Raw genomic sequence first — 13,073 nt, 5'->3', positions numbered from 1 at the left:
TGTCTCTTCCTTTGCACATGATGATCCTTCTGACTAGGATTCCATCCCCTGTGAGCTTTTTTGTCATCACTCCTTCTTAATCTTTTCTACTGTCCTTCTTGCTTCCCTTTTTACTAATTCCTATCTTTCAGTTATTTCTTTTAGGGAACTTTCCTTAATCCTTTCCAAGACTTTGTTTCCATTTCCTGCTTGTTAGGTTAAGGAAAAAAAGTTGGAAAGAGTTAATGATGATGAGTTGTACTAAAAAGTTCTCTTGAACTAGGTATTGTTCAAATAGGTTGGTAAATGTTTTAAAAGTGTAGAAAGTATTCTATATTTAGATTGCTTTGCAAATTGAGTGTTTAAACTACTGTAATAGCTGAAATGGAAATGACAGCCAGTGTACTGCTTTTATTCTTTTGAAATAAAAGATGCAGAACTCCAGTCAGTGAACCAAAATCCTAAGAAAAGGTCCTATGTCTAAAGATCGGTGAATATGTATTATTCCAGTTTTAAAATGATGCATTAGTTGTAATTTCTGTATACCCAGGGAACAACTCAGGCTAGGTGTGCTAGCTGGTTCTGGTCTTCTGGGTTGTTTATACTTATTTTAACCATTTTACCCACCTGCGTAGGTCTCTGTGGCTAACCTTGGTGCTGGCTAGGGTTCTGGATAGGGCCCAGCTTCTTGCATGTACCATTCTTTTGGGACTTTGCGGACAGTATGCTGTCTCCTACATACAAATGAGTTTCATTCCAAGAGTGTGTTTTTAAGTCCAATGAAGTTAGCCTAAGTACCCAACTAATACAGTTAGCTATATCAGTTCAGTTGCTCAGTTGTGTCCGACTCTTTGCGACCCCATGAATTGCAGCACGCCAGGCCTCCCTGTCCATCACGAACTCCTGGAGTTCACTCAAACTCATGTCCATCGAGTCAGTGATGCCATCCAGCCATCTCATCCTCTGTCGTCCCCTTCTCTTCCTGCCCCCAACCCCTCCCAGCATCACAGTCTTTTCCAATGAGTCAACTCTTTGCATGAGGTGGCTAAAGTACTGGAGTTTCAGCTTTAGCTTTGTTCCTTCCAAAGAACACCCAGGACTGATCTCCTGTAGAATGGACTGGTTGGATCTCCTTGCAGTCCATGGGACTCTCAAGAGTCTTCTCCAACACCTATATAGTACTGTACTATAATAGATTTGACACTTTTCACAGAAATAATACATACAAGACAAAAACTAAAACATTTTTAATCTTTTAAATTTTAATTTCAAGTACAATACCTTGAAGAGTACAGTAGTATAGTACAACAGCTGGTATACAGGGGCTGGCATCGAGTGAATAGAAAGAGTTACTGACTGTAGGAGGGAGAGGAGATGAGAGATGGTAGAGTCCTACTGTATTCTGTACAGTACTGTGTGTACAGTAAAGTACACAAGCACAACTACTTGTAGAGGATGCTTGCATGTCATTATATGTGAGGCACGTGAATTAACTTAAGTGATTGGGCATGCAAACACATGTTCACATCTTTGAATGTTCGCAACTTCAAGGTTCATATGTAGGGGACTTTTGTACCCTTCTTACTGGCTTGTAAGAAGTATATGAGGTTGTGTTCAGCACTTTTGGCCTGGTAGTGGTCATGAAGTTTTTCATATGATAATTGTGAGATTGTGTATGGCAATACTTACCCTTTGCTTGGGGTAGGATCTTGGTCATATCTACTAATGGTTTCTTACTAGATGTGTGGGTTTATGCCGCCTATCCTCATAACTAAAAAGCCTCATGATGAAAGTGAAAGTGGAGAGTGAAAAAGTTGGCTTAAAGCTTAACATTCAGAAAATGAAGATCATGGCATCCGGTTCCATCACTTCATGGGAAATAGATGGGGAAACAGTGGAAACAGTGTCAGACTTCATTTATCTGGGCTCCAAAATCACTGCAGATGGTGACTGCAGCCATGAAATTAAAAGACGCTTACTCCTTGGAAGGAAAGTTATGACCAACCTAGATAGCATATTCAAAAGCAGAGACATTACTTTGCCAACAAAGGTTCGTCTAGTCAAGGCTTTGGTTTTTCCTGTGGTCATGTATGGATGTGAGAGTTGGACCGTGAAGAAGGCTGAGCGCTGAAGAATTGATGCTTTTGAACTGTGGTGTTGGAGAAGACTCTTGAGAGTCCCTTGGACTGCAAGGAGATCCAGCCAGTCCATTCTGAAGGAGATCAGCCCTGGGATTTCTTTGGAAGGACTGATGCTAAAGCTGAAACTCCAGTACTTTGGCCACCTCATGCGAAGAGTTGACTCATTGGAAAAGACTCTGATGCTGGGAGGGATTGGGGGCAGGAGGAGAAGGGGATGACAGAGGATGAGATGGCTGGATGGCATCACTGACTCGATGGACGTGAGTCTGAGTGAACTCCAGGAGTTGGTGATGGACAGGGAGGCCTGGCATGCTGTGATTCATGGGGTCGCAAAGAGTCGGACACGACTGAGCAACTGATCTGATCTGATGTGATCTGATCCTCATGTTTCCTTTTGGGATTCTGCTTGCCATCATGTTATCATAATGTCCATTTGTGGTCTTTGAAGTTTTCATGAGTATTTTCTTTTTAAATTTTAAGTAATGAGAACCCCTCACCTTATTTCCATCCTGCTACCTCACGCATTATGTCAGTTGGGTACATTTCTATCAGTTACTGAACTTTCCTCCTTTTGAGGGATATCTGATTACCCAGCCTTAATGTTTCCAATTCCACTTTGATCTTTTCTCTTGGGCTATTATTTTTGGTGTTCTTTAGATCTGTGTGACAGTCCACCATTCTCTCTTATCTGTCTGGGTGGTTGGCCCTTTAGAGTTGAAATACAGTTTCTTCTATAGGAAATGGTGGAAGGATTTCTTAAAGTTTCCCTTTTTCTTTCCTTTATTTATTATATTGTGGACTTTAATGGATCTTTGATCTGTAAAGATCAGTGGCTTCTTTTAAACTGAAGTTTGGGCTTCTCTGTTTTCTTTTTTTATTGATTTTTTTTTTAATTGTAGAAAACACATAACATAAATTTTCTCATCTTAGCTATTTTTTTAAAAAAATTATTGGAGTGTATTTCATTTATAATGTGTTAGTTCCTGGTGTACAGCAGAGTGACTTGTTTTTATATATATATATTTTCATGATAGGTTATTCCAAGATATTGAATACAGTTCCCTGTGCTGTACAGTAGGAACTTGTTTATTTCATCTTAACCATTTCTAAGTGTATGATTTAGTGTTAAGAATATTCACATTGTTATGCAACAGATCTTCAGAACTCTTTCATCTTGAAAACTGAAACTCTGTACCCATTAAACAATTCCTTACTTCCATCTCCCACTGACAACCACCATTCTACTTTGTTTTTGGTGGATTTGTTTACTCAAGATCTTTTATAAGTATAATCATACAGTATTTTGTCTTTCTGTGCCTGGCTTATTTACTTAGCATGATGTCTTCAAGGCTCATTCATGTTGTAGCATGTGATGGGATTTTCATCCTTTTTAAGGCTAAATAGCATTCCTCTGTATGTATGCAGCACTTTTTGCTTATTCATCTGTTTGTATATATTTGGGTTACTTCTATCTCTTGCCTATTGTGAATAATGCTGCTATGAACATAGGTGTACAAATATCTCTTTGAGGTTCAGTTTTCAATTCTTTTTCATATATATACCCAGAAGTGGAATTGCTGAATCACATGGTAATTCTTTTTGAAATCTTTTGAGGAAGTACTGTATTCTTTTCCATAGTGGTTGCACCATTTAGTATTCCCACCAGCATTGCTCAAGGGTTTCAGTTTCTCCACATCCTCATCTATACCTGTTATTTTATGATATTTTAATAGTAGCTATCTTTAAAAAAAAATAATGGTTGTGCTGGGTCTTTGTTGCTCTTGGCTTTTCTCTAGTGGTGAGCAGAGGCTACTCTCTAGTGGCCGTGCATGGGCTTCTCATTGCAGTGGCTTCTCTTGTTGAAGAGCATGAACTCTAGGGTGCGTGGGCTTCAGTAGTTGCAGCACTTGGGCTCAGTAGTTGTGGCTCCCAGGCTCTAGAGCACAGGCTCAGTAGTTGTGGTGCACAGGCTTAGTTGCTGTGCGGCATATGGGATCTTCCTGGACCAGGGATTGAACCTGTGTCTCCTGCATTGTCAGGCAGTTCTTTACCACTAAGCCACCAGGGAAGTGGGGAAGGCAATGGCAACCCACTCCAGTACTCTTGTCTGGAAGATCCCATGGATGGAGGAGCCTGGTGGGCTGCCATCTATGCACAGAGTCGGACATGACTGAAGTGACTTAGCAGCAGCAGCACCAGGGAAGCCCAGTAGTAGCCATCTTAATGGGTGTGAAGGGATAGCTCATTGTGGTTTTTTACTTGTGTACTTTGTTTTGAAATCATGAGATTTGAGCTTCCGTCTTTGTTCTTGTTTTACAAAATTGTTTTGGTTATTTGGGATCCTTTGAAATTCTCTATAAATTTAAGGGTAGAGTTTTCTATTTCTGCAAAAACATTGTTGGGATTTTGGTTGGGATTGTATTGACTGTATAGATCACTTTGGGCAGTATTGACACTTAATGATGTTAAAAGTTCCATGGATATGAGACTTCTATTTATTTCTATCTAATTTTTGGAACATGATGGACTGCAGCATGCCAAGCTTCCCTGTCCATTACCAAGTCCCAAAGTTTACTCAAACTCTTGTCCATCGATCGGTGATGCCATCCAACCATTTGATCATCCTCTGTTGTCCTGTTCTCCTGCCTTCAGTCTTTCCCAGCATCACAGTGTTTTCAAATGAGTCCGTTCTTTGCATCAGGTGGCCAAAGTATTGGAGTTTCAGGTTCAACATCAGTCCTTCCAATGAGTATTCAAGACTGATTTCCTTTGGGATGGACTTGTTGGATCTCCTTGCTGTCCAGGGGACTCTCAAGAGTCTTCTCCAACACCACAGTTCAAAAGCATCAATTCCCCTGCACTCAGCTTTCTTTATAGTCCAACTCTCAGATCCTTACGTGACTACTGGAAAAACCATAGCTTTGACTAGATGGACCTTTGTTGGCAAAGTAACGTCTCTGCTTTTTAATATGCTGCCTAGGTTGGTCATAACTTTTCTTCCAAGGAGCAGGCGTCTTAATTTCATGGGTGCGATCACCATCTGCAGTGATTTTGGAGACCCCCAAAATAAAGTCAGCCACTGTTTCCATTGTTTTCCCATCTATTTGCTTTGAAGTAATGGGACCGGATGCCATGATCTTAGTTTTCTGAATATTGAGCTTTAAGCCAACTTTTTTACTCTCCTCTTTTCACTTTCATCAAGAGGTTCTTTAGTTCTTCACTTTCTGCCATAATGGTGGTGTCATCTGCATATCTGAGATTATTGATATTTCACCCGGCAGTCTTGATTCCAGCTTGTGCTTCATCCAGCCCAGCATTTCTCATGATGTACTCTGCATAGAAGTTAAACAAGCAGGGTGACAATATACAGCCTTGACGCACTCCTTTCCTGATTTGGAACCAGTCTGTTCCATGTCCATTTCTAACTGTTGCTTCTTGGCCTGCATACAGATTTCTCATGAGGCAGGTCAAGTGGTCTGATATTCCCATCTGTTTCAGAATTTTCCACAGTTTATTGTGATCCACACTGTCAAAGGTATATAGTCTGATCTAGAACAGGGAGAGGTTTTTATTTTTACAAATGAAAGTTAAGCCATACACAGTTGGTAAATAGTGGAAAGATACTAGTGTAATGGAACATCTTACTAGTTCATATGAGATTTTCCGCCATCACATTGTTTTATAGTAATTCATGAAAGGTTTCTTGTGATTAAAGACAAGACTCTAGTAGTATATGAAAAAAGAATAACAAAGCTGACATTCCTCAAAAATGCCTTCTTGTGCATGTGATTGCTTTATTGCCTTCAAGAACCCCTGTATTTTCTACTTTGTAGAGCTGTGTGGAGATGCAAAGTCATAAAAAAAGGATAGATTCATGAGAATGATTATATTCAATCTTTAATTTTTGGAAATGATCTTTGTTAGAATTGAATGCCCTCAAGCACCTTCGTATCAAAAGATGAAGCATGAACCTCATGGTTTAAAGCTGAAGAATGTTGACTGACAATAGTTAGCACAAATGCCAATGGATTTAACTGTGCTTGTATTTTTTAAAAAAGCTTAAATCAGACTAGTTACTGGTTTTATCAGTGCTCTGGTTATAGTTTCATAGGTTTTGAATAGTCTGCTTGTAACATTTTATTGTTAGTCTCATTTTCTTTATTGTAAGATTTTATATTATATAAGGATTCATAGCAATGTTTACGTTACAGAGTAGGGAATGCTTGTACAGAGAAATTAAATGTTTTCAGTATGATACTCTTCGCTTTCAGCTATCTAAGTGTTCTAAACACAGCTCTCTCTGGTTCAGCACCTCCAGAGAAACTTTTGGAGGTCTTGTGTGTGTGTGTGTGTGTGTGTGTGTGTGCGCCCCTGTGCACACACACAAAGTGGGTGGGTGGGGTGGGAGGGCAGTAAAGGGTATGGGGGTTTGTCTAACTGCTTCTTAATAAGGCTCTACTATTTTTTAACCTCACTTATATTCCTCCTTTTAGAAGTACTCAATGTTTCTAATTTCTGAGTTTTTCTGAGACTTTGTGGGACAAAGCATCATATTAGTCATTAATTAAACAGATTTATTTTCTTTAGTGAAAGCAAAAACAAATTATGTGAAATATTTGTAAATCTATTTTTTTTTTTTTTAAGTATTGGCTTTTTTTTTTTTTTTGGCCACTGTGTGTAGCATGCAGGATCTTAGTTCCCCGACCAGGGATCGAACTTGCGTACCCTACAGTGGGAGCATGGAGTCTGAGCCATTGGACTGCCAGGGAAGTCCCTGTTGACTTTAATACTGGTTTAGCATTGTTTATTCATAATTTAAAAGTTACTTTTTCTACTTTCTTTCAGTATCTGATATAGAAGGTGGTGATGGACTGCAGCTCAGAAAGGAACATACTCTCAAAATATTTGCTTATATCAATTCCTGGACACAGAGGTATGCGTCTTTAAGTACTTTGAAGACTAACTTTGTTAGTTGTATTTTATTTTATATTTTAATTTTTTGTTTTTTTTGGTCACACCCACGTGACTTATATTATCTTAGTTCCCCAACCAGGGATTGACTTTAACTCTTGGCAGTGAAAGCATGGAGTTCTAACCACTGGATCGCCAGGGAATTTTTAGTTATATTCTTTTTTTTTTTTTGAAAAGCTTCATTAATTCGTTTAGGCCATGCTGCAGGGCTTATGGAATCTTAGTTCCCTGACCAGGGATTGAACCTGTACCCCTGCAGTGGAAGCTCAAGTACTAGACCACCAGGGAATTCCCCCTTGTTGTATTTTAAATTTACACTGTCATCAAATTTTTTCTTTAGGGTTTTGGTTTATATACCTTTTGTCATTAAATCACAGTTTATCAATATTAAATCTTCTCCGGTTATTCTTGGGATCATTCATGTTTTGCTTTTAAAACATGAATTGTTTAGAAATATGGGAAGGATTCTGTCATTACTTAGAAACATGGAAATGACTGAAATGGTAAAAAATAATTATTTTGAGAGATTGAACAATCATTATGTCATAGCTAGAGATCTATAACAAACTTAAACTTTTAAAACAGTATTATAGTAGAGGACACTTTGACCGTTCTGGGAGCTACTTTCTATTTGTTCCTTCCATAATAATTATGTATATTAGGTTGATTTTTAAATTTCATACAAATATATAGAGAGAATAAAATTGTACAGAACAGTCATTAATATAACCACAGTGTATAGCAGGGATTTGCAAATTACTGTTCCTCGACATGAGTTTAGCTGGTCATGGCTAAAAAATTCTTTTACGTACGTATCTATTTGTTTAAAGATTCTTAGCTCTTCTGAAATTTTCTGGGAAAAAAAAATGTTTGAAGCATTGTGTGCAGTGATTAATGAACACATTAAATACAGTAATAACAGAGGTGAATGTTGTGAGGTGACAGACTGATCATGGAGTTTATCAGAATAGTTTAATTTCAAATAGCATTTGCTTTACAGTAACATCCCTTTATCCTGTGTTTTCTCTTTCTCTCTTGTCAATAAAGCGGTGCTTGTATTTGTTCCAAAAAGATTATAGATTTTAAAACATAAGTGCCATTATTATTGGGCATCTCTTTGCTGAGTCCCATTGACCTGAGTTTCTTTTGACTTAAGTTTATCTGTGCTTACTGTTTGTCCCTTTCATTATGGGTAGGATAGATGATTGGATATTTCGTTATACTAATGATTTAAAATTAACATTAAAAATCTAAAGTATTTGCTGAGAAATGATACATTTGAGTCATAATTTTGAATTTATTGCAGCTACAGCTCGGTAGCAACATGTTATTTACTGGGATAAAATCTTATTCCTGATTTCAGGATTTATAAGTGTGCCACTAAATAAAATGAAATTCAGAGAATTACCATTTTCCTGGCATCTCACCATTAGTTATCAGTGGAGCTGAATGGGTCCTTTTCTAGTTCACATTTATCCTAGATGTATACTCAGTCCTTGTATCAGGAAACTTTAACTTGGAGTTTGTGGACTGGGAATGAAAATATAAATGAAATTTTGATATGTACAGTTTTAGGCAGTAATTTCGGAGAAGGCAATGGCACCCCACTCCAGTATTCTTGCCTGGAAAATCCCATGGATGGAGGAGCCTGGTAGGCTGCAGTCCATGGGGTCCCTAAGAGTCGGACACGACTGAGCGACTTCACTTTCACTTTTCACTTTCATGCATTGGAGAAGGAAATGGCAACCCACTCCAGTGTTCTTGCCTGGAGAATCCCAGGGACAGGAGAGCCTGGTGGGCTGCCGTCTATGGGGTCACATAGAGTCGGATACGACTGAAGTGACTTAGCAGTAGCAGCAGCAGGCAGTAATTTGTAGCTCTCACTGTAGAGAGTCTGCCTTTTATCTGATGCTGTTCCGGAATATAGTGCTTTAGACTGTGGCCTTGGAGCCCAGTAGATGTGGCTTCCAGTCCTCCATCACCTGTATACCAGGTGATTATGACAAATTAGCTAACTTCTGTAAACTCTTACTTCCTTACTTGTGAAATGAGTAATAATAAAGCTACTACTGTCTTCATGAAGTTGAAGAAACAAGATACTTAGTACAGTATCTAAACAAAATAACTTAATTAAACACTTATTTTAATTAAAATTGTTAAAACTTATTTTAGAAAATGAAATCTATGTTGAAGGGGTACATAAGCCAAAGAATGAAATGTCAAATTGGAAAACAGTTTGTCATATTTATAATGCTGTTCACATGTTGATAAGTAGCGATAGTTATTTAGCTGATAGTAAAAAATACCAAAAAGTAGAATATTACACTTGTAATCATTCATACTGATAGAAGAGAGAAGTGACAGTAAAATATCCAGTTGGATCGCAGTGCTGTATAGTAAAAGTTGTTGCCTGTTCGCCTGCTCTGCTCTCCCTGCTCCTGTTTCTCTCTAGGGTATCAAAAAATATTGTTGCTTAGGTTAAGATTGTGGTTCTTGTAGGGGATAATTGGCTACTAATAAGACAAAGTTGGAGAAGGTAATGGCACCCCACTCCAGCCCGTACTCTTGCCTGGAAAATCCCATGGACGGAGGAGCCTGGTAGGCTGGACTCCATGGGGTCGCTAAGAGTCGGACACGACTGAGTGACTTCACTTTCACTTTTCACTTTCATGCATTGGAGAAGGAAATGGCAACCCACTCTAGTATTCTTGCCTAGAGAATCCCAGGGATGGGGGAGCCTGGTGGGCTGCCATCTATGGGGTCACACAGAGTCAGACACGACTGAAGTGACTTAGCAGCAGCAGCAGCAGCAAGACAAAGTTAATTTACAAAAGAAAGTCTTAACTTGGTGGCTCATGACCATGGAAAATCCATCAGTGTACCTTCATGCACAAATGGACCCATGACATCTCATACAAAATGTTCTTTATAGGTTTTCTGGGAGAAAAGTGTTAACTTCCCTAAGATTATGAGTGATGAAGAATCACTTTTCTGATATATTGATTGGCCAGGATATAGGTGAAAGAGAATGTTCACTTGAAAATGCAGTATGTTAAAAGTTTAATATTTATAGAAAGTTCGAAGGCTTTAATATTTTATAATTTTCCTCCTGTTTAAAGGATATACTTACTGTGAAAATCTTTTTAGAAAATACAGAAGATAAAAGTTTAAAAGGAAAATATGCCATCACCCAGATTGACAACTGGTAAATTTTTTTGGCATAACCTTGGTGTAAGGTTGGAAACAGTAAAGTTTAAAGTTTTACAAAAATGTGATTATAAAACTGTATCTTTTATAATCTGATTTTTTTTTATGTGAACTGTGATCAGTCTCTATATCATCAAATATTTTTTTAAACTGTTCTATACTGGAATATAATCAGTTAACAATGTTGTGGTAGTTTTAGGTGCATAACAGAATGACCGTGTCATCCTTATTTCGTCATCATTTTTAATTGCTTCATCTCAGTAATATAGCTGTCACTTCTTTGTAAGATTTAAGTAGTTATGTATGTTACTTTAACAGATTATCATTATTTTATCACTATTGGAATGGGAAATTGGAATGAAATGGGAAATAAAATGAATTCTCAGAGAATGGGGAGAGAATATTAGAATAAATTTAAGAATATAAATTTGGAAAAGAGCATATATGGATATGAAAGGAAATGTCATTAATGATGAAGGCATTGATCCTACAAGGCAAAATCCTTCTTGTTGGAATTGCTGCCAGATTTTTTTTTTTTTTTGACTTATTTAAAGCCTATTATAAAATAGGCTTATTATGTTTATATCTTGAAGATGCCTTTAGTAGCCATTCAGGTTTCCTCATTGTCTCCTGCTTGTCTACTTTCTAATCTTATTTCTCCCCTGAAAGAATTCTGAGTGCTAGGTAGGGGGTGATTCTTTATATTTTCAGGCTAAAAATTGTACCTTTCTTATTTGTCATTTGTTACTTAATAAATATTTGAGGCTATTGCTTATTTTTATTGTTTTAATCAACTTTATTTTAAAACTGTTTTAGAATGGTTTTAGATACTACTGCTTTTGAATAGGTTAATGTATATTCTCCACTGTTTAAGAGTTTAGTCTATTTTGGCATTAAGATTGTGGCTAGTGGGATATTGATATTGACCACTATTCAAAGTAGTGCTTTTCAGAAATTAGCTCATAAATAAGCTTTTGATAAGGTTGGATACTGTAGATGAATAGTTTTTTCTCATGTTTAGCAGTACCAGGCCAGGAAAATGTTAGATCTGTTGGAATATTTGCTAGATCAAATTATGGAATCCAGGTTGAAATAATTTAATTTTGACATATAGCTTCCTCATGAATGTGTAGTTAGTATTTTTATTATATTAATTAATGCTACATATTTTATGTTGGGGGCTTCCCAAGTGGCTCAATGGATAAAGAATCCACCTGTAATGCAGGAGACATGGGTTCGATCCCTGGGTTGGGAAGATTCCCTGGAGTAAGAAATGGCAACCCACTCCAGGATTCTTGCCTGGAGAATCCCATGTACAGAGGAAGCCTGGTGGGCTACAGCCCGTAGGGTCACAAAGAGTCAGATATGATTGAAGTGACTGAGCACACATGCATTTTATATTATCATTTAGAAATTTTTATCATTGTGTGTTCTTAAGTGTAAGCGTACTCCACTCACATAGGCAGCACAAAACTCTACTTAAGTAATAAAAGTCTTATCAGGCTGGTAGTAATAGGGGTAAGACAGAGAATAAAATAGGATAAGCTCAGGTAGTCAAAGGTAATATATGATTTTGGTGTACAAATACAAAGCAATATGTGTAGAGTTTAAAAAATAAATGGGAAGAAAAGGCCTGTAAAAAAGTCCATTGTCTCCTGTCTTCTCAGACCCATTTCTGTTTTCAATTCTTTAAAATGTTGGTTTTGACATTAACTTATTTTCTGAAATAGTAATTATATTTCAGCTATATCAAAAATCATATTTCTATTGCTTTATTAATTTTGGATATAATTTGTGAACTTCCTTTTCTGATGCATAATGGTTTCACCCACTTAACCTTCCCCATCCTCTCAATATAGTTATGTCAGTTCTTGAGGTAGTTCTAAAAATGAAAATAATTGCTCAGTGATTGCCAAAAAAGATTCTGTGATTCACTTTATACCTTAAAATATATCAATTGTTGTTTTCCTTTTGTTATTCTTTGTTTCATAGAGTTTAATGGCTTGTTTTTCATTTGATTAATTTTCTGGGTGGGAATTGCTTATTCTTCCCCCAAATCTACAGCCTTTCTTAGTACTAGTTTTTACATTTTATACATCATTAAGTGATCTGTTATTTCTTTCCTTCCCTCCATCTCCTTTGGACTTCATCTTCCTACTCCAGTCTGTATTGATTTCTCATTAGGGTTACTGAAACAGCTATCTTCTCTTTAGATCATCCTTGAAATTTCTTTTGCTTTTCTGTTGTCTTGGATCTCTAGTTTCATGGATTGCATGCCATCTTTATTAGTTTACTTCTTTATTTTGTTTGGATGATGAGTTTTCTGAGAAAAATTACCAGGGAGATAAATGGTTTTTAGACCTTTGTGGCCTAAAAAAGAAATGTCTCTTCTGCCCTTACGTTTATTGATAACTTTTGTTGGATACAGAATACTAGATAGAAAATTATTATCTCTCAGAATATTGAAAGTGTTATTCCATTGTATTTTATCTCCTAGTATTACTTTGAGGAAGTATGCACTGTTTTTATTCCTGAGCTTTTCCATGTCACTCTTTTCACTCTTCCTGCAAGCTTTTAGGATCTTTATCCCTCCTTGGCTTCAGAAATTTCATGATGATACGTGTTCTCGTGGGTTTTCAGTTCTGAATTTTATTTTTATTTCATAGTTTCCTTAGCTCTGTATTTTCTGCTGTCTTCTTGCAAATATCAGTCAGAAATTATACCTCCTTGATTGATAGTTTTCTTTTTCTCCCCATTATTTTTCTTTGCCTAGTC

General features: G+C 37.1%; 1 protein-coding gene across 5 annotated transcripts in view; it reads left to right on the top strand.

Annotated features, from left to right (window-relative positions):
- Positions 1-13,073, top strand: part of USP34 (ubiquitin specific peptidase 34) — a 240,901-nt gene that overhangs the window by 37,437 nt on the left and 190,391 nt on the right. For all 5 annotated transcript variants that reach the window (XR_009739441.1, XM_061432737.1, XM_061432739.1 and 2 more), the window contains exon 2: positions 6,966-7,053. Coding sequence is in view for 4 of the 5 variants with exons in the window: in XM_061432737.1 (XP_061288721.1) it covers positions 6,966-7,053 (88 nt within the window). In the remaining variant the exon portion in view is untranslated. The remainder of the gene's footprint in view (positions 1-6,965; positions 7,054-13,073) is intronic.

The sequence above is a fragment of the Bos javanicus genome, chromosome 11 (assembly GCF_032452875.1).
Source record: "Bos javanicus breed banteng chromosome 11, ARS-OSU_banteng_1.0, whole genome shotgun sequence".
Taxonomy (NCBI): domain Eukaryota; kingdom Metazoa; phylum Chordata; class Mammalia; order Artiodactyla; family Bovidae; genus Bos; species Bos javanicus.
Note: the sequence above shows the minus strand (reverse complement) of the source record. Positions and strands in the feature narration are given on the sequence as shown.